Source organism: Globicephala melas, chromosome 18, assembly GCF_963455315.2.
Source record: "Globicephala melas chromosome 18, mGloMel1.2, whole genome shotgun sequence".
Lineage (NCBI taxonomy): Eukaryota > Metazoa > Chordata > Mammalia > Artiodactyla > Delphinidae > Globicephala > Globicephala melas.
In genome coordinates, this window is record NC_083331.1 from 68,233,199 (window position 1) to 68,255,316 (window position 22,118).

The window sequence follows — 22,118 nt, forward strand, 5'->3', positions numbered from 1 at the left end:
AACACCGGGCATGGTGGATAACATTTGATTGAGCCCTCCCCTACTTGTTAAAAAATTTTAATTGCACCAAACCAGGCACATCAGGCAGAATATGAGAATAGTATTCAGATAATTTTCTTTTCATAATCACAAACACTCTTTTTTTAAAAAGGACAAATCCTATCAGTTATCTAAATGTTTTCAAGTATCTGGACATTTGGTCTTAAGTACATAAAACACCTCATGAGTGATGACATTGTTCAGTTTTCCTCTGGATCCTTCCCATCATGGAGCCATGGCTCCTGCCCACTCCCTACCCCCCAGGAGAGAGCAGTCATAGCACCCCTTCCTCACTCAGATCATCCCACTTGGAACAGATCTCGTGTGCCCTAGTAGAACACAGAAATAACATTGCTCCTCTGAGGCTGAGAACAAGCAATGAGTGAGAACAAAGAAAATAATGAGTGGAGAGAGCCATGAACTTGCAGACTCCGGAGCTCCAGTCAAATCTGAGCGTGGTGGTCATTACTGGCTTTGGGAAGGGCGATGCAAGCCTTTAGTAAGTAAATACTTTGTCTTTGCGAAGAGCCGTGTGCAAAGTGTACCTCAGAGCCTCACTGTTAAATCATAAAGTTAACAAGAAATGTAAAAAACACGGGCAGCTATGCCCATGCAGGACATCTTCTCAGGAGTAGCTCCACAGTTCCCTATAGGTTTGGGTTTGAGGTCCCTCAGAGGCTCATGGGGTAGCCTGGCAAGGTCCTCAGAAAAAAAAACACAACAACACAAGACCTTTCATATATAGTTGAGGAAAATCCATTAGGAGCAGATGGGGAAAGGGCAAAGTGAAAGAGGAGCATGGCGGGGAGGTGGTGGATAAGGCCTTGGCAACAGGAAAGCTAAACACCAGCCAGTCACCAGTCAGGGGTGAGGGCAGAGCTGAGTGAAGAGGCTGATGGAAGTAAGCCCTTTCTTTCCACTTGAGTTTCCTCTTCCCAGGGAATTTTCATTGTATTTTGTTGAGAGATGAAGACTGAAACCACAAAATAAAAATATCACAAACCTCCCTATTGTATACAAATGAGTAGACCAGAAATATATCAAGAGCCTAAATGTTGTTAGAATTAAAACTATAAAACTAGTAGAAGACGACATGTGTAAGTCTTCATAATGTTGGATTAGGCAATGATCTCAAAATGATAACAAAAGCACAAGCTACCAAAGAAAAAATAGATAAATTGGACTTCAGCAAAATTATAAATTTTGTGCATCATAGGACACTATCAAGAAAGTGAAATAAGGGCTTCCCTGGTGGTGCAGTGGTTGAGAGTCCGCCTGCCGATGCAGGGGACACAGGTTCATGCCCCGATACGGGAAGATGCCACATGCCGCGGAGCGGCTGGGCCCATGAGCCATGGCCGCTGAACCTGCGCGTCCGGAGCCTGTGCTCCGCAACGGGGAAGGCCACAACAGTGAGAGGCCCGCGTACGGCAAAAAAAAAAAAAAAAAAAAAGAGGAAGTGAAGTGAATGACGTCATTTCCGCGTGACTCTTACTTTTGCCTTTATAATTTCCGGTGCTGCTCTGAGCTATGCCTAAAGTAGTTTCCCGGTCCGTAGTCTGCTCCGATACCCGGGATCGCGAGGAGTATGACGACGGCGAGAAGCCCCTTCACGTCTACTACTGTTTATGCGGCCAGATGGTCCTGGTGCTGGACTGTCAGTTGGAGAAATTGCCCGTGAGGCGCCGGGATCGGTCCCGTGTGATTGATGCTGCCAAACATGCCCACAAGTTTTGTAACACAGAAGACGAGGAGACTATGTATATTCGGAGGCCTGAAGGCATTGAACGACATTACAGGAAGAAATGTGCAAAGTGCGGGCTGCCACTCTTCTACCAGTCCCAACCGAAGAATGCTCCTGTGACCTTCATTGTGGATGGAGCAGTAGTCAAGTTTGGCCAGGGTTTTGGGAAGACGAACATATATACTCAGAAACAAGAGCCTCCTAAGAAAGTGATGATGACGAAACGGACTAAAGACATGGGCAAGTTCAGCTCTGTCACTGTGTCTACTATTGATGAAGAGGAAGAGGAGATTGAGGCTAGAGAAGTTGCTGACTCGTATGCGCAGAATGCCAAGGTGATTGAGAAGCAGCTGGAGCGCAAAGGCATGAGTAAGAGGCGGCTGCAGGAGCTGGCTGAACCGGAAGCCAAGAAAGCGAAAATGAAGGGAACCTTGATTGACAACCAGTTCAAATAATCAGGACCTTTCCGTGAACCCAGACTGGAGGCAAGCATTTAGATAAGGAGGAAAAAGAGTGTTTTCTTGACTACATGGACTGGTTCCTACCTTTATGCCCCAGCAGAAGGCTTTACGTGACTTCCTAGTGATTCTCCTACATTCAGTGAGGTATTTTTTGCGGTGCGCGGGCCTCTCGCTGTTGTGGCCTCTCCCGCTGCGGGGCACAGGCTCCGGACGCGCAGGCTCAGCGGACATGGCTCACGGGCCCAGCCGCTCTGTGGCATGTGGGATCCTCCCAGAGCGGGGCACGAACCCGTGTCCCCTGCATCGGCAGGCGGACTCCCAACCACTGCGCCACCAGGGAAGCCCTCAGTGAGGTCTTTGAGTTCATCTGACCTGCTTTCTAGAGATGGATTTTTCTCAATCTTTCTGTGTATAGGTCTTCTGTACTATTTTTTGTCCATTTGATATAAACTTCTTCATCTGTGTAGAAGCTCTGTGAATAGATCAGTGCTTCAGTGTGTCTAGTTTCTAAAGGAGCTATTCTTATTCCTTCTTCAAAGTTAATAAAATGTTTAAAGATTTTTGAAATCTTGGCACAGGGATATCAGCTCGGTGCTTTGTGACCGCCTGGAGGGGTGGGATAGGGAGGGTGGGAGGGAGGGAGACGCAAGAGGGAAGAGATATGGGAACATATGTATATGTATAACTGATTCACTTTGTTATAAAGCAGAAACTAACACACCATTGTAAAGCAATTATACTCCAATGACGATGTTAAAAAAAAAAAAAGAAATGACACCGAGATAAAAGTTATCTGTTGACTGTCTTTTATTTCACATTTGCTATTTGTGGAGGAGTGTCATATACATAAATATTTAATGTCACACTGCTTCAGTGACATTAGTATGTAGTGTTTGTACCCATGTTTTTATCTGTTCACCTGTATTGCAAGGTGTTGGGACAGGAGGAGTGTTTTAGCCTCTTCGTATTATTTACATGGCTTGGGTGCTTAGTAGGCACCCAAGGCATGTATGTGAGGTGCTGCTGGGAAACAGTAGGGCATTTTTCTTTGCTTTTTTTCCCCCGATTTCTGAATTTGGAAGGAAAAGTAGGTTAGAGTGGGGTTAGATGTGAGCTAGCAAGAACTGGGAGAAGGAGGGGTGGGGGGGTCCTGGGAAAGCCTGGGGTGGGGCTGTGTGACCAGCTTCCCAGTTACTCTCCTGCATCCAATGGGGGCTTTGCAACTGAGTCTTCCTCTCCACCTCATTTCCTGGTCCTCATGTTGAGAGATAATTAGGCATCGTGTGGATAAGCAACCATAACCTCCTCACAATTCCTTGACCACGACTCCAAACAATGACCTTTACCTTCACCCCCCTTTAGCCACAAACTCCTTGGATATCATCTACACCACCTGTGAGAGCCAATACTCTGCTCTGACCACAGCCGCCTACCATTGCTGCTCTTTCATACTTACTTCCACTAAACCTGTTTTGTTTTGTTTTTAGATTTGAAGAGAGATTATTATTTTTTTCATTGAGGTATAGCTGATTTACAATATTGTGTTAGTTTCAGGTGTACGACAAAGTGATTTGGTTATACATACATATGTATATATCTATATTTTTTCTATTCTTTTCCATTATAATTTCTTATAAGGTATTGAATATAGTTCCCTGTGCTATGCAGTAGGACCTTGTTGTTTATCTGTTTTATATATAGTAGTGTGCATCTGTTAACCCCATACTCCCAATTTATGCACCCACCCGCCCCCCTTTGGTACCCATAAGTTTGTTTTCTGTGTTTCTGAGTCTGCTTCTGTTTGTAAACAAGTTCATTTGTACTATTTTTTAGATTCCACATATAAGTGATATAACATTTGTCTTTCTCTGCCTGGCTTCACTTAGTATGATAATCTCTAGGTCCATCCATGTTGCTGCAAATGGCATTATTTCATGCTTTTTTATGGATGAGTAATATTCCATTGTATATATGTACCACATCTTTGTTATCCATTCATGTGTCCATGGACATTTCGGTTGCTTCCATGTCTTGGCTATTGTTAACAGCGCTACAGTGAACATTGGGGTGCATGTATCTTTTCAAATCATGATTTTCTCTAGATATATGCCCAGGAGTGGGATTGCTGGATCATATGGTAACTCTATTTTTAGTTTTTAAAGGAACCTCCATACTGTTTTCCACAGTGGCTGTAACTAATTTACATTCCTACACCCTCTCCAGCATTTATTATTTGTAGACTTTCTGATGATAGCCATTCTGATGGGTGTGGGGTGATACATCATTGTAATTTTGGTTTGCATTCCTGTAATAATTTTTGAGCATATTTTCATGTGCTTTTTGGCCATCTGTATGTCTTTTTTAAAGAAATGTCTATGTAGATCTTCTGCCCATTTTTTTGATTGGGTTTGGATTTTTATTATTGAGTTGTATGAGCTGTTTATATATTTTGGAAATAAAGCCCTTGTTGGTCACATCATTTGCACATAAAAAAAAAAAAAGAAAGTGAAATGATAGGGAATTCCCCAGTGGTTCAGTGGTTAAGACTCTGTGCTTTCATTGTCGAGGATGCAGGTTCAATCCCTGGTTGGGGAACTAAGATGCCACGAGCTGCATGGTGTGGCCAAAAAAAAAAAAAGTGAAATGACAACCTACAGAAGGGGAGAAAATATTTGTGAATCATATATATCTGATACGGATTAAATATCTAGAATATATAAAGAACACTCATAACCCAACAACCAAAAGACAAACAACCCATTTTTTTTTAAATTTAGGACTAGAATAGACATTTCTCCAAAGAAGGTACAGATGGTCCCTGACTTACAATGGTTCAGCTTTATGATGGTGCGAAAGCAGTACGCATTCAGTAGAAACCATACTTTGAGTACTGAATTTTGGTCTTTTCTTGGTCTAGTGATATGTGGTCCGATCCTGTCTCGTGATGCTGGGCAGCAGCAGTGAACCACAGCTCCCATCAGCAATGTGATCACGAGGGTCAACAATCGATGCACTGGCAATCAGTCTCTACCCAGACAACCATTCAGTTTTTCACATTTAGGACAGTAGTCAATAAATTACGTGAGATATTCATGTTTAGATGACTTTGCGCAATTGTAAGCTAATATGTGTTCAGAGCACATTTAAGGTAGGCTAGGCTGAGCTATAATGTTCAGTAGGTTAGGTGTATAAATGCATTTTCAGCTTATTATATTTTCAGCTTACAGTGTGTTTATCGGGACATGACTCCATCATAAGTCAAGGAAGATCTGTATACTGATGGCCAGTAAGCACATAAAAAGATGCTCAGCATCATTAATCATTAGAGAAATGCAAATCAAAACCACAACGAGATACCATATCACATCTACTGGGATGGCTATTATCAAAAACAAATAAAATGAAAAATAACAAGTGTTGGCAAGAGTGTGGAAAAATTTGGAACTCTGATAACAGTGTTGGTGGGAAATGTAAAATGTGGTACAACCACTTTGGAAAACAGTTTGGCAGTTCTTCAAAAAGCTAAACATAGAATTACTAAATGGCCCAGCAATTCTACTCCTAGGTATATACCCAAAAGAACTGAAAACAGAGACTCAAAGAGCTACTTGTACTTGTATGCCAGTGTATCCACCCATACACATCCTGAGCCTTCTTAGTCCTTTGAATGAAAGCTGATTTGGCATTTTAATAAACCTGTGTTTTAAAGGATCTTTCATAATCAGCATATCAGAAACTTTGCTGTACCAAAATCTACAGTTTCAGAGTAAACAGAATGCCTAGAGTGTAATAACTTACGGGATGAAATCAATAAATGAACATTTTCCTCAATTTTATTGTGATAAAATATAAAGTTTACCATCTTAGCCATTTTTAAGTGTACCATTAAGTGGTTATTAAATATATTCACATTGTTGTCCTTTTGTAACTGGCTTATTTCACTTAGCATAATGTCTTCACTTAGCACAGCAGGTTTATCCATGTTGTAGCATGTGTCAGAATTTCCTTCCTTTTTAAACCTGAACAATATTCCATTGCACATATTTAACACATTTTGCTTATCCATTCTTCTGTCAGTGGACACTTGGTTTACTTCCACATTTTAGCTATTGTGAATAATGCTGCTATAAAAATGGGTGTACAAATAATTTCTTCGAGACCTGCTTTCAGCGCTTTTGGGTATATACCCAGAAGTGGAATTGCTGCAGCATATGTTAATTCTATTTTTAATTTTTTTAATAAATTTATTTTACTTATTTATTTATTTTGGCTGCGTTGGGTCTTCGTTGCTGCTCAGGCTTTCTCTAGTTGCGGCGAGCAGGGCTACTCTTCGTTGTGGTACGCGGGCTTCTCATTGAGGTGCCTTCCCTTGTTATGGAGCACGGGCTCTAGGCACGTGGACTTCAGTAGTTGTGGCACGCGGGCTCTAGAGCGCAGGCTCAGTAGTTGTGGCTCGCGGGCTCTAGAGCGCAGGCTCAGTAGTTGTAGCGCACGGGCTTAGTTGCTCCGCGGCATGTGGGATCTTCCCTGACCAGGTCTCGAACCCATGTCCCCTGCACAGGCAGGCAGATTCTTAACCACTGCGCCACCAGAGAAGTCCTATTTTTAATTTTTTGAGGAACTGCCATGCTATTTTCTATAGCGGCTGCACCATTTTACATTCCCACCAACAGTGCACAAGGGTTCCAATTTCTCCACATCCTCTCCAACCCTTGTTTTTTTCTGTTTTTCTGACAGTAGCCATCCTAATGGGTGTTAAGTGGTGTCTCGTAGTTTTGACTTGCATTTCCCTAATGATTAATGATACTGAACATCTTTTCATGTGCTCATTGTCCATTTTTATATCTTCTTAGGAGAAATGTCTGTTCAAGTCCTCTGCCCATTTTTGAATTGTGGTGTTTGTTTTTTTGGTGCTGAGTTTTAGAAGTTCTATATATGTTCTGAATATATATTCCTTTATCAGACATATGATTTGCAAATATTTTCTCCCATTCTGTGGATTGCCTTTTCACTCTGTTGAAAGTATCTTTTGATGCACAACATTTTAAATTTTTCATGAAGTTCAATTTATTTTTTCTTTTGTTACCAGTGCTTTTGGTGTTATTGATGAATGAAATTTTAACCAGTTAACTCATGGTATGTTCAATATTGCTGTAGATTTTCTTTTTTCAAAAACAGGCAAACCAAGGGGCTTCCCTGGTGGTCCAGTGGTTAAAACTCTGTGCTTCCATTGCAGGGGGGCGTGGGTTCAATCCCTGGTCTGAGAACTAAGATCCCGCATGCCACACATGGTGCAGCCAAAAAAAAAAAAAAAAAAAAAAAGGTTAAAAAAAAAACAGGCAAACCAAGATTTTTGGGGGTTAGAAAACTCAACACTACCATCTTACCTAAAGAAACACTACCAGGTTGTAATAATCAGTGAGAATTTGGCTTTTTTTCTAATGCAGTAACTACAGCAGTCTCTGTGATTATAATACATTTTATACATTTGTAAGAAAAATACAGTAATTTTCTAATGATGACTTTGTCACAAACACTTCTGTTTTTTAATATTAGTGTATAAAAAGAACTTATATGAAAAGGGAGATCCTTAAATGGAACAATACATCAGAACTTTTTATTTTAAACCAAACAATCTCAAAATTTTCAAAAAAATAATTTTATATAGATGACAATATCAGGGCCTTTTGCCCATTCCAATCCATGCTTATGACATCATTTTATGAGTCAGATGAAATCAAAGTGAGGTGAGATGGACAAATTCAGAAAAGACAGAATTCACTAGTGTTTTTGAGTATTGGCATGGCAATTTGCCTTTTGTAGGATGGAAATAGTCATTGCTCATTTTTAAAAATCACAGAGGTTATGCATCTCCCCAGAGCCTAGAAAATATTCCGTACTTCTTAACTCCCAAGTCTTGTTTCGGCCGCACAGCTTTCTCACTGCTCCTGTTGCATTCAGGGTCGTCTTGGCGACTTCATCTGAAAACATTATATGTTATTAACATACAGGGTTTCGGGGTGGAGGTGGAAGAAGAGGAAGGTGTTAATTCAGATGTTATGAAACTGTAATAATGCTATTATTTAAGACACTTATTTGGGTATGTTTATACTTTGTAGTTTTATAAATAAGCCCAAGGGGCTCCTCCTGGTTGTCACAATCCTCCTTGAATCTCGTATCCTGTCTGTCTCTTCCTATCCGACAGTAGAATTGATGTCGCTCTAATCCCTGGAAGTTTGGAACTAATGAACTGACTGCTGAGCTGCTGCCACGGAGCTTGGTCCCAAACTATACTGTACTTCACACTCGATTTATTCTCCAGATGGCGAGACTGTGCCGCCCCGCCGCGAGGGACCACCTCTTCCACTGGAGTGTAAAAGTGGACGGATGTTGTTTTCTTTGCAGATTTGATCATTCTGAGCTAGAAACTTGCAAGGCTGATTAGTTATTAGCTTTAATGGGTGCCAATTGAACCAACGGCACGCATATTTTCTCCTTTAATTTCAGAGTCTGCAGGTCTCGGTGATGGTTGATTTATCCGCTTTCTTACGTCAGCAGAGCATGTCTCTTCCCCAGGTGATAAGAATCCGGTCTCTGAAATCATAGCACGCCTTGGTTCCTGGCCCAGAGTCACATAATACGGTGGCTTATGTATAAGGACAAGTTTATTAGCCACCGGTCCACTGCACTGAGCAGCCCATGGCACGAAGTATCAGTTGAATGTGGGAACTTTGGTAATACCACCTTTTAGGACCAGGGCCTGTGAAGAGTCTGACCTGTGCCAACTTTCTTTGTGGCCTTTGCAGAGCCCACCTCTGGAATCAAACATGCTACAAACACACAAAGGTAATTAGTCTCTGCAAAAGTCTCATGTAACTGTTGAGGAAGGCCTTGCACTCATTACTCCCTCTTTTCAGGTTGTCAGATTTTAGGAGGACAGGTTCGCCCTACACTGAGAAATGCTTACCAGGCTGCCCTGCAGTGCCAGCACATTCAGAGTGCAGTTCCTTCTCAACTCCATTTTGAACAACCTGTTTTGCTTCCAGAATGTAAGACCACCCCACCCCCCAAAAACAGTTGTTTTTGAGTGGCCTCTTTTTGCCTTCATTTCCTTTTCCTTCTTTCTCCAGGGAGCATTTACCTCCCAATAATCTCAGCAGATCACCTGGATAGCCCTTCTGAGAAGGTGGTGTCTGCCAGGCCGAGTCTTACTAATCCCCCTAATGAGATGGCACTTGGAAGGATGGTCAGGGCCAAACAAGAGCCAAAGAAAAAGAGAATGAAAGTGTGAAGGGAGCGAGGTGATGGAGATGAGAGAGATGTAAGAGACACGGTAGCAAGACGTAAGGCCTGTGATAGAGAGAGAACAGCATGAACAGAATTTCTTTCTTTTCACAACTGGTGGACTGTGGCTTTCTCTAGCTGAAGACCCAGAACTAAATTTAATTGTTCTTAGAAACTGCCTTCCTCTCACCCAACAGATGGCATGGGTGTGTTTGCTAGCATAGTAACATATTTCACCATTAAAATACCAAAAAGAAAAAAAAATCAACATGCTTGTTGGTTGGTGTAAATTCAGTGAAGTTGTTGGATATTTTGGGATACACAGCAGAGGGATGCACACTTCACTTATGTAAATTGTCACAAGCAACAGCCCGTTAATAAGGGTGTTGTATGGCAATATAACTCCAAAGCCATCATCTTTTTTTGGAAAGGTACAGAATGATGAAGTGGAAAGAGCTTGGTTTTAATTCTGAGCCAGAAAGAGGAAAAAAAGTCTAATAAAATGCTGAGTATTCACTGCTCATTATTACAGCATGAAAAGTACTAATCAGATTATGCCTAAAATTGGAATGGGGTACTTCATTTGCAGCCAATTTCACAAGGGCTGAATTTTACTAAGTAAACCGGAATGTGCTGAAACCATGGCAATCTGACTTTAGATAAAAATCACAAACAGGTTTAGAACATGAGCTTTGAACAAACAGTCCCCTTCGAATCCAAGTGACACAACTAAACAGCTTAGAGGTCAGATTTTGTTTGACACCAACATGAACAATTTAGGAAGCTGATGTTGCCAGGGATCCTGCGTCCTTGAGCGCACATGCAGATTAAACTAGAGGATGGAGGTGATGATTCAAATAACTCAAGTTTTTGGGGGTTTTTTTAATAAATTTATTTACTTATTTAATTATTCTTGGCTGTGTTGGGTCTTCGTTGCTGTGCGCGGGCTTTCTCTAGTTCCGGCGAGCAGGGCCTACTCTTTGTTGCAGTGCGCAGGCTTCTCATTGCGGTGACTTCTCTTGCTGTGGAGCTTGGGCTCTAGGCACGCGGGCTCAGTAGTTGTGGTTCGCAGACTTAGTTGCTCCACGGCATGTGGGATCTTCCCGGACCAGGGCTCGACCCCGTGTCCGCTGCATTGACAGGAGGATTCTTAACCACTGCGCCACCAGGAAAGTCCCTCAAATAACTCAAGTTTTAAAATGCACTTCAGCCCAAATGATCTAGTTAGTTCCCTTCCATTTCCCGTACACTTTGTCCCAGCAGACCCTTTACAAGCCCGACCTGCCCTTGAAAGGAAACCTGGAAGTTGAAACTTTTCTGAGCTGAAGCCATCCCGGGTTTGTAGCTGTGCCAGGCTGCATGGAGCATAGCACATCTTGGGTTCTTTGAGGCTATGGATCTAGATACACACAGGAAGCATTTCTCTCGACAGCTGTTGATGGCCTTGGAACCATACTACTGAGTTGATGAGTTGACTTCTGACCTTCACCTTCAGGATCTTCCTATCCTGTGGCTGCAGCGAGAGGGCATGACAGAGCAAGTGGATGCATTTTATTGCTGTGGGACAGCCCACAGCAAGGTGTGGAACCAAGCCACTGTTGGCTGCATCCTTCCTCACTTTAGCTGGCATGAGCTCTCTCTTGCTTTTGTCTAAGCTTGGCATAATTATTGGCAGTCAGAGCTCAGTAAATCAGGACTCCACAGAGCTGTCTCAGACTGCTCCTATGTACTCTGCGTCCATCCGACTTGACAACTCTAAGCTGGTTTCCTCACACTGCTTAACTCAGACCACATTTGGAGGCCTTCCCTGCTTCTACCCGGTCATAGACCTACATCCGCCTGGTTTAAATCTACTGTCTTGGCTTGTCTCCTTGATTGGACTTCAACTCAATATTGGCTCAAATAATTATTTTTTCTCTCTGCTTTGGTTTATTATTTTCCTAGATAACAACTGCTATCCAAATGGCCATATATTGTTAAGACCTTTTTTTTCAAACTACATTCATCAACAGTGAGAAGCTTTAAAGTTTTATTAGTATCATAAAAACCCTTCCCAAATGAAACTACTTTTGATAAGTGTTCATTCTGACCATGAGAATTTGTTGAGGGCTGTTGGCAAGTTGGAGGAATTTGGTTTTGAAACTGAAATTGGCAGGAAGTAATGACCTCAAGGGCTTTCTTTCCCTTGATTCCTGCCCCCACGCCCCAAGTGCACTCCCCTCTCCCCAACCCCTGTCCCCGCTTCATCACCCCAACGCAAAGCCAATAAATAACATGTTTGGTTTTATATAGTTTTTCTGGGGACAATTCAAATACTGAATCAGACTTTCAACCTTTCAGCTTTTCTTAACTGTGGAGCAAAGCCTGCCAAATCAAAGAAAAAAATGTATTTGTCCACCACTTCATGAAGGGATTTCTTGGTGATATTATTGCCTTCCATCTGAATAAGCTAGAGCTTTTTTGTAGTGTGAAGTGTCATTTTCCTGTGAGTGCCTTCTTAATTAAATGTTAAGATTCAACTCAGTTGCAAAAAAATTTTTAAGTGAATAAAAAAAGCATGACGCATGTGGAAAGAGAAAAACAAATCCTTATTTTTTTCCCTAATGTGAATATGCTGGCAGTCAAGACTACCATTAATCTATAAATTATCTAGTTTCTTGTATTTATTCAATGAGAAAATGCAGGTAGAGCACTTAGCACCATGCCTGGTGCTTAGTAAATGCTCAATAAATGTTACCTATTAGTTATTTTACCTTTCCAATGGGAAAGTAATGCTAATGCGCAAAATGAGAACACTATTTATTTATTTATAAATTTATTAATTTATTTTTGGCTGCGTTAGGTCTTCGTGGCTGCACACAGGCTTTCTCTAGTTGTGGCGAGCGGGGGCTACTCTTCGTTGCAGTGCACAGGCTTCTCTTGTTGCAGAGCACAGGCTCTAGGCGCACAGGCTTCAGTAGTTGTGGCTCACAGGCTCTAGAGTGCAGGCTCAGTAGTTGTGGCACACGGGCTTAGTGGCTCCGCGGCATGTGGGATCTTCCCGGACCAGGGATCAAACCCATGTCCCCTGCAGTGGCAGGTGGATTCTTAACCAGTGTGTTACCAGGGAAGTCCTGAGACCACTATTTAGAGTTTCACCAACGTGCATTACAATGGCTTTCATCTCTGCTATAGTCATCTCGAGTGAAGTCTGGAAATCAGTCACTTGCCCATCGGACTGGACAATTCATTTCAAATACCAGTTATTTGGTGGACATAGTAGACATCGTAATGGTGCTCAGACTCTCCATCCACATAAGAGTTTCACAGACAGTTTGATTGTGTTTCTTCTCAATGATAAATAAACTTAGGAGTTACATTTTATCTACACTCATAGGATGAAGCTCGATTGAGAATAGTAAAAACTCTTGAAGACTTTGATCTGGGCCCAACTGAAAAGTGTGTAAGAATCAACTCAGTGTCCAGTGGTCTGGCCGAAGAAGACCTGCAGGCCCTCCTGCGGTCCCGGGTCCTTCCTTCCAGCCTGATGCTCCCGAAGGTAGAAGATCCTGAAGAAATCCAGTGGGTGAGTAGCTCATGCTTTGCTTTAATTAAAGACTCAGGAGAGGCTAACAAGGAGTAGCAGAAAGGAAGGATTTGGGTGCTGCAGGTTTTGAAAATGCATACACAGAGCCGAGAGAAAGGGAACTGAGAAAAAGGAGCAGGTCCCAAAGACCATTTCCTGCACACAAGGAGAACCTGGCTTTGCCTAAGTGTTCACTGGAACAGCTCTGCACTTGAAATGATGCTTCTGCTGCCTTAACAGATCTGTGGTTTAGACAGAACAGCCTCCTCCAGAGCAGCCCCTGGAAACCAGCTTACCTGAGACTGCACCCGGCCAGGCCCTAACCCTCCACCTGGAAGAGCAGTGATTTGCATACCTCTTAGGCAGATTCATTTGAAGTCATCAGAGACAGTGAAAGCACATTAGCTGCAAAGGAAAAAATGAACCTAGAGGAGGAGAGGAAAAGGTCACTCCTTGGGGCAACTATAGGAAAAGACAGGAAGCTTTTAACTAGTGGTTTTAATTAGCACAGATATTATTTCCTGAACAGTTTTCTAGTTCATCCTTTTTAAATTGCTGACAGGTGTGTTTGTTTCATGACAGACTTTTCAGCCAATAAACCCTTGGCATGTCAAATTACTTAAGAAAACTTTGAAATGGGCCTAATTATACTATGATTGTTTTAATTGTTAAAGTGGGGTGGAGGTTGGAGGGTGAGGCTAGATTTTATTTAGGGGCTGCAGTGATTCTGCAGATCTCTGCCAAATACAGTACGGTTCCACTGTGCCACTCCTGAGAGGAGGGCCCGTGGCACCCAGGTGCTGGAAGCATGGTAAGGGCGTGTGGACAGTGGTGATTTTGATGCCACATCTAGGGTGATCCCTAAGTCTATGGCTACAACTGTAGCAATACGCCGAATTCTACTTGTGGCACCCAAATACATTGCTCACCTTTTCCGTGTATGTAGCTATGTTGGCTCTGTGCTTTCCAGTGCCATGGCTGCCTGCCACATGTGGCTAGGGAGCACTTGAAATGTGGCCAGTCCAAATTGAGATGCGCTGTAAGATACACGGGACTTTGAAGACTTCATAGCACCCTCCCCCGAAAAAAGAATGTAAATTATCTCAATAATTTTTATGTTGGTTACATGTTGAAATGATAATATTTCAGATATATTGGGTTGAATAAACCTCTTATTAAAATTAAATTCACCATCTGTTTCATCTTACTCTTTTAATGTAGCTACTAGAAAGTTTAGAATTACACATGTAGCTACCATTATTTTTCTGTCCATCAGCTCTGCATTGGTGTCTTCCTGAAGACCTTCATTCAAGGTCCCATATTTACTTTCAAAACCGGAGCTCTTCTCAGCAAGGTCACCCCTCAGGAGCTGGGAGATCCTAGTGATAGCAGGTTAATGTTCTCAAGAGTTCCTACCCCATTCGAATGTGTCTTAAGTTGATTGAAATGGAATCTGAAGTCACTGTTCCCTTTTGGTTTCATAGTTAGTGCCTATTTATCACCGTTATTACCCCTCATTTGAGAGGGGAGTGCTCACCCCGGCCTTCAGCTAAGGCCTCTGTTCGCTGTTTTAAATCCTTGGATGTGAGGAACATACCGAAATCTAAATAGGATTTCTAGTTAACAGAAGTCTTTTGGGCTGTTTATTTTTTCCTCTCCGTTTGTATTTATGTGAAGCATAAAACCCAGAGCCTGATGCACAACTGAAAGATGGGCTTCCTTGTTTTCTTTTGTGTGAGAATCTCTTGCTGGCCTTTTGTCGCTAGTGTGGGTTCTTGTTTGACTGGCACGGCTTATTGGACTATAACAAGCGTGACTCGGCCTCCTTTGTCGTGGGACAATTCTCCCACAAATCCCGAACAGGGTGCATTCTTCCAACACACTATTGGGTGTGCACTGGAATTGAAAGAATTGCTGAGCCCTGCTACTTCATCTCCTCCCCAATCTCTTTGTGATTTTCCCCCTTCTTTTCCTCCCCCCACGCCCCCAGTCCCCTCCACCTCCCTGAAATGAACACTTTACCAGGCCGGAAACATTTAATCGTCTCCTTTTGAAAAAATTAATTGAAACTTCTCCACTAGTTACCTTTTGTGTTAGTACTTAATGCAATTTTTTAAGAAAGAAGGGGAGGAGGAGGAGGAGGATGGGCTAGAATGTTTAATTTTTAAATATGCCCCTATTGCCTTAAAAACAAAAGGCGTTAGAGATTTTTCACACTAGGAACAGGGATATTCCCTGTTGTAAAGGATATTGTAAAGGATTTACCTAGTTTTCAGCTCTACAGTTTTTGGGGTTATAACCATTATCACAAAGAATGGGGCAAGTAACATTGCAAGTTTTCCTTTTTTTAACAAGAAAAACAAAATTCCTCCAGTGCACAGGTAACACCAAAATCACTAATATTTTACCACCCGTTTTCTAGCTTAAATGTGCCATAAGTTAGGTTTTATTTTCATTTTCGTGGAATACTATACATTTTGTCCCCTGAAACTGTAGCCTTCTCTTCCTTCTTGCTATTTTGGTTGAGTTATTCCTTCCCTTGTAAAGTTGCTAAGGAGGCGATGATCATGGTGTCAAGGAAGGGAGGGGCAGCGGGAGCAACTGGGAATAATTCTTCATTACTGAAAGCTGTGATTTATTTTAGCCTAATTGTAAAGTTACTGCAAATCGCTCAAAAGCTTTTTAAAGATCCCAGTGATTAGATTTTTTTTGGTTGGGGAGGGAGGTGCTGCACGGGCAGTGGGGGGGGCAGCTAAAAGGGGAAATAACACCTCTAATCCTGCTTCTGGTAAATAGGCTGCCAGCCTTTAAAATGAGTTTCCTTTCTATTAGTCAGAATATTATGCTAAGCCTTAAGCATTAGTTTTTTTATGTTGCCATAGCAGCCCTATTCCTGCAGGGTGGTGACCTGCGATGATTACAGTACAAAGCTTATAGGGTCTTGAAACCCCCTTTGAAGATGAAAAGTCTTTGATGGTTTATATTTATGCAAATCTCTTAGATATGATTTACCCAACTGAGACTGAATGGAGAGATGATTAAAATTCCCTTTTCCTTTGATATCCATTAATGGCTGAATATTCCTTAAATTTAAAATGGATATATATGTTTTTATCTTTATTTACAAAAATAGTTTTTTCGTACCTGTGTGTTTTTTTTAATCTCCCCACATCTTATTAGATCTAGATAGACATAATAGATTTACAATTTAGAGTGTGGTGGGTTTTTTTTTTTTCTCCTTTGAAAGGGGTGGGGGGGAGATCTGTGCAAGAGCTTTTGTATGTTTCCAGATGATAGATTTTGGAATTTGGGCTACCCCACTGGCAGCACAGAGCTAGCTGTGAACTGGTCTCATGGAAAAAATTGGCGAGCTTTGGTCTTCAAAGAATTAAACTTCCTTTTTAAGGTCTTCCTAGGTAAGCTAAAAAATTATGAAGAAAAACCTCCGAACAAAGGATAGTGTTGCTATAATGAATAATATGGATTCCACGTAGAAGGCTTCTGAACAGTTACACCGATGTCTGTGCAGGGTCCGAAACAAAACCAGAATGGCAGGTAGAGCAAGCCTTCATTGTTTTAGGGGCCTGCCACATGCACTGAACGAAGGGAAGGCGAGAGGCCTTAAGTAAAAACCTTTTCAAGGAAAGCATTTAAACTTGAGAATCTCTCCTTCCACCTCTTAACTCCTAGGCCTCAAATTGCGCCTTCAGAAAAAAAAACAATTTTTAATGCTTGAGGTTTTACTATTTAGTTTGCTGGGAACTTTGTTACCTTTTCTCTTTGGTCTTTCCTCTGTTTTTTCCGTTTTTTTTTTTTTTTTTTTTTATTCTTTGTGTGGATGAAAGAGGCTGGGATATTACTTCCTCAGGTCAAAGACTTAAATACTACTTCTATTCTACAGTTCAATGATTGTACATTTTTTTTCCCCCACTAGTCACCTATGACACTTTTTATTCTAGTTTTCAGACAAATTTTCATTCTACTTACAAGGCCGAAAACTTGAACAACCTATGAATTTAATCCCTTTTGTGGAAACTGCAATGGGTTTGCTCAATTTTAAGGTAAGGAAACCATAATGTGGCTAGTAAGTTAGTATTTTATTTATTACCTAAAGAGAACTTTTGTTTTCAATTTTAACATCTACTTAAAATATTTTTCTAGAAAGATTTATAAGCAAAGTAAACCTTGAGCACCATTTATTATCTGTAATAACCAAAACCAGGCTGTGAGCATCTTAGAAAACAAAGAAATAGACGCAGTAGCAAGGAAAAACTTCCTCGTCCTAAATATTTAAATGAAATATTTATATATTCCTGGCATTAATTTTAATTAAATAATCACTATATAAATTTTTGCTGTGAATTATTACATTTATCAAATAAACGTACATGAACATTTGTCACCCTTACGAATTAACTTTCAATTATTCTTTTGTAACAATTGCCTTTTATTGGGAAATTATCAGGCCTCTTTGTAGCAACATAATCTATAATGTCTAATACATAAGATTACTATTTTTGAGTTAGTATACACACTAATTTGTACTATATTATTTCAGTTTGCCACATTAGAACATAAAATATTTCCTAATATACATTCAGGAAGATTAGCTGAGCCAAGCATTGTCACCATTGTATGGCTGCATTAAACTATTTGCCTTAACGAATTCATAGCTAGCTTGTTTCTTCCTCTTTATCAGTGGCCATTTAAATTGTTTTCCAAAATATGCCTCATGTTCCACCTGACCTGTGAACATCATCACTGTAGTACCCCATGACCAAGGGCAGGAGAGAAGAAATACCTAAAAACAAAAACAGATAGTTGAACTGTACTGGAGAGATAATATGTGAGCAAAGGCTCCGAGAGGAAACTTTGAGAGACCTACTGGCCTATGCAGGAGGGGCAGAGTGCAAATGTTTGGGGAGCTGCTTCAGGCCTCGTGATCAGCATGTTTACACCACTAAGCACAAATCCTTCCAGCCTGCCCTAGAATTCTGAGAATATAGTCAACGCATATTTCTTAGATGCAACTAGATTCATACAGTGATTTCATTTTAAGCGCTGATTTGCCATTTTATTCATAATACACTTAGAAGCACTCACAGCCCCTGAAATTAATCAACAGTGTCCTCACCGGTTCCTCATGTCCTCCCCACCCACATATGTTAGCATGCTTTCTCTCCACCTTTGCAGCATCACAGTCCTGTCTAAGATGACTGTTATTCATCTTTAATTTCACAGAGAAATGTCCAAGTTGCTTATTCATACATCTTGGATGACTTATTGCATTTTTATTTTCCCCTCTGGAGTTGTAGATTTTTGTATTGTTTGTCTTTAATCCTGAGACCATTTACTAAGAAATCTTGATCCCAATGCAAATAATCCAATTAGTTTGATTTTTAAATTCTTTCCTTTTCTCCTGTGGTTTTATGTTTATTGTTGGAGGGTCTCTTAAAGCAAAAACAAATTTTGGAAGAACAGAAATAACTTACAGTCCAATCAAAATGAGTTAACTTGAAAGTTTCTCTAAAGATTGGATGAACTAAAACTTGAACATTATAAATGTATTAATATATGCTACTAACTATATTAATATAATCCATTAAGCAAAGCAAATATATGCAACATACTTACTTTGGACAATATTAAATACCTTTTGAAAGGGGTGAATTGGGGCTGCATTTTCAGGACTGCTTTCAGCTAGACTGTGTTAAGAGGTGGACCTTTCTGTTACTGAAATATACCATGCTGCTTCTCTCTAATGGGTGCATTTCTGTGAGCTCTGGTTCTGTTCTGCTCTTTTACAGGCAGTGTGTGAAGAAGCACTAAAGAACGGGCCTCAAGTGGGTCTTTTTCTAGATGCAGTCGTTTTTGGAGGAGAAGACTTTCGCGCCAGCATAGGTGTCAAAGACATGTTTCTCTTCTCATTCTCTCTGTGCATATGTGTATATATTTTTTCTTTGCCCCTTCAAGAATGGGCATTTACATGACAATATATATTTGCCGACCATGACAATGGTTTTTCAGCTGAATGGGCAATACTTCCTGATAATTTAGGGCACCTCATAGCTGTCCTTCTTCCAGAACACTACATCATCACTTCCGTTCATTTATAAAATAACTAATAAAAAGCCTGTCGTAGCCTCAGACATGTTCAGGCATATATGACGTCTACTGTGTTCATAATAACTACATTATGTGAACAGCCTCTCTGTTGCTTAAATGTGTTGTTTTCCCATCAGCCAGATGGCTATCTAGGCTTCTAACACAAATTTAAGGCAGTTTCACATTGCTTTGATGAATCATTTTCTACATTAAATGAAGTATGTAAAAATTTTAAATAGATCTTAAATTCCCCCTAAAATATATTTCAGAACCCCTTTATTATGAAATATTTATTGAGATAGTATGCTTGTTTTCACCGATCTTCCCCATCCCTTGGGCACTATGTCTTTGGTCTGGGTGCATGTATAACTAACTAGAGGCTGTGAGTGCATCTAGAAAAGAGGCCAAGGCCACAAAGTGTTTTCAGAGCACCACTCCCAGGGACCTGAATGCAAGAGCTTTCCCTGAGCAGTGATATGGTCCAAATATAAACAGTGACAGTTACCCCACTCCTGGGGGAAAAAGAGGAACCAGTCTTTCCAGGAGACTTTTGTGTATCCAGCAGCTCAGTGGACACTTTCTGCCTCCCTCAAAATCAGCGTCCTTGCGTTCCCCCAAGTTCCCCTTCCACACCCTGAAGCTGCAGTATTTGGCTCAGAACCTGTTATGACATGGCATTACAACCACAGCACACGAATTCTGTGCTCAGTGACGGAAGTTAACTATTTCCACACACAGCTGTTTGGCTACCTTTTATGGTGCTATCTTTGGACTGACACTTTCTGAGCAATGGCAAGAAGGAAAAAATACACCAGGAGTCCTTTGTGACCTATCAAGTCATTTGTGTCTAGCTCCTGAGATAGGGAAGGGGGGCTTTTCTTAATGCACGTGCAAGTAACTACACGAAAAGATGCCTTGCAAGATAAAGAGACACATGTGAGATTTAACTCTGCCTCCACATAGCCCTCTCTTCATTTATATTTGAATCATCATTTCGCTAGGGAGAAATCCCCACGAAAACAGAGATGTCTTTACAAACGGCGTTTTTATAATAGATATCTAGGTCCAGTTTCCAAAGTTAACGTCTCCTTTCTCGGTCAACGTTCTGTTTTCAGGTGCAACAAGTAGTAAGGAAACCCAAGATATTCTCTACGCCCGACAAAAGATTATTGTTGTAGCAAAGGCCTTTGGTCTGCAGGCCATAGACCTGGTGTACATCGACTTCCAGGATGGAGAGGGGCTTCTCAAGCAGTCGAGAGAAGGAGCTGCAATGGGATTTACTGGTATGATTCTTGATAATATCTTAGAAAGCAGTATCTGGATTAAGCAAACATTCCAGAAAAACAGAAATTTAACCAGGAACTGGTGTTTCTAATGTAGCCAGGTGTCTCATATACTTATTCCATTATTTGAAACATGAAAAAGTTATCCAGGACCAGAACCTGCCAAACAAATTATCATGTTTGTCTTTGGCTCCACAAGTCAAAAAATAAAGCACTCGTTTTAGTTTCTTCTAATATTACTTACCAGTTTTTTCTGTCCTCTTAAGTATTTTGTTGCAGTTTTTGCTGACACGAGGGGAGGGATGAGGCCATTTTAGAAGTGTTTTTGAGGGAACTGCCATAGAATTTGAGTTGATGGGGAGAAAAAAATTTCCTCAGATATTCAAAATATTAATTTATTTCTGAAAAAAATTTAGTGGTATCTTCTTTGTTGTTTTTTTTTAAACTCATAACTAGCTTTTTATTCTTCTGGCACTTCAAGCCCCTCCTTACTCTCTCATCCCCCAGTAAGTGTCTGTGCACCTGGGGACACCTATGGGCATTGACTGGCACTAAGATCAGCGGGTCCTCGAAATCCTGTCCTGGAGAACAGGCAGATATCTGTTGATTGGTGTGCCCAGTCACTCAGATACCCAGGAGCCCAGGGAGCAACCGAAAATTGTATTTTTGCAACAGAAATCTATTTTTTGAAAAACCACAATACGATTCTGTACACAAACACATGTCAGCAGTTGCACACACACACACACACACACACACACACACACACGCGTACACAACCATGGGTAAAAAACACCATAAGCTCTTTTATTCTTATTTGTTCTCCTGCTGCAAGTTCTAAGGATATCCTGATCAGAGATGCACCCAAAAAATAAGGAAAAGAGACAAGCATCCATGCTATTCCTTTTGTAAATATTTTTGCAATGTGTTCATTTAGAGGTTAATGAAAGAAACATTTCATAAAGTGACCTTCAGTGTAAAAGATACCTTCGTGGATGTTAATTTAACCCAAAGTAAAATTGAAAAACCATTTTAGTGTTATAGTAGAATTAAATAATGCTCTGACCTTTGTGTTTGTGTCTTTAACATAAAGAGTTAAAATGTGATTCCCCCAATTTGTTAAATAAATAAATAAATGTCTATTATAGAGAAATATTTCTCAATCATCTGAACTATTAATAAATGAATCCTCCCTACATTTAATAGTGACTGAGAAAGAAAGAGTCCCTCCACTGAATCCCTGGCGTTGTCCTTGTCTCTGTGCCTGTGACACCTGCCTCCTTCCAATGACCTGTTAGGATGTGGCCCAAATGGAAAAGTTGGAGAAAAACTCCATGAAATCTATCTAACAGACCCCGATGTTGTTGGTCTAAAATATGTGGCTTTGGCTGCCAAGCAGCCAGATGTTGCTCTGAAATGGGCACTAATACAATAAAAAATAGAAAACACTAAATTGATGGGGGCCTCTCTCACCATCACTCAGGATAACCTGGGTGTCCTCTGCTTCCTCTGGGGTAAATGTTTGCTCCAGAACTTATAAGGGAGTTTGAGAGTTTCTCCAAGAGACGGGACTGAATTAAATTGGTCCCTAATTCAATCGTAGAAGACAAGTTATTGCAAATCAGATTTAAATTTCT

At 40.9% G+C, this 22,118-nt stretch overlaps 1 protein-coding gene and 1 pseudogene across 4 annotated transcripts in view; both read left to right on the top strand.

The window, feature by feature from the left end:
* Positions 1–22,118, top strand: part of CLYBL (citramalyl-CoA lyase) — a 269,132-nt gene that overhangs the window by 198,762 nt on the left and 48,252 nt on the right. For all 4 annotated transcript variants that reach the window (XR_009559759.2, XM_060287910.1, XM_030856820.3 and 1 more), the window contains exons 3-6: positions 12,905–13,093; positions 17,053–17,154; positions 18,901–18,994; positions 20,314–20,481. Coding sequence is in view for 3 of the 4 variants with exons in the window: in XM_060287910.1 (XP_060143893.1) it covers positions 12,905–13,093; positions 17,053–17,154; positions 18,901–18,994; positions 20,314–20,481 (553 nt within the window). In the remaining variant the exon portion in view is untranslated. The remainder of the gene's footprint in view (positions 1–12,904; positions 13,094–17,052; positions 17,155–18,900; positions 18,995–20,313; positions 20,482–22,118) is intronic.
* On the top strand, positions 1,556–2,357 carry LOC115853408 (STING ER exit protein pseudogene; annotated as a pseudogene).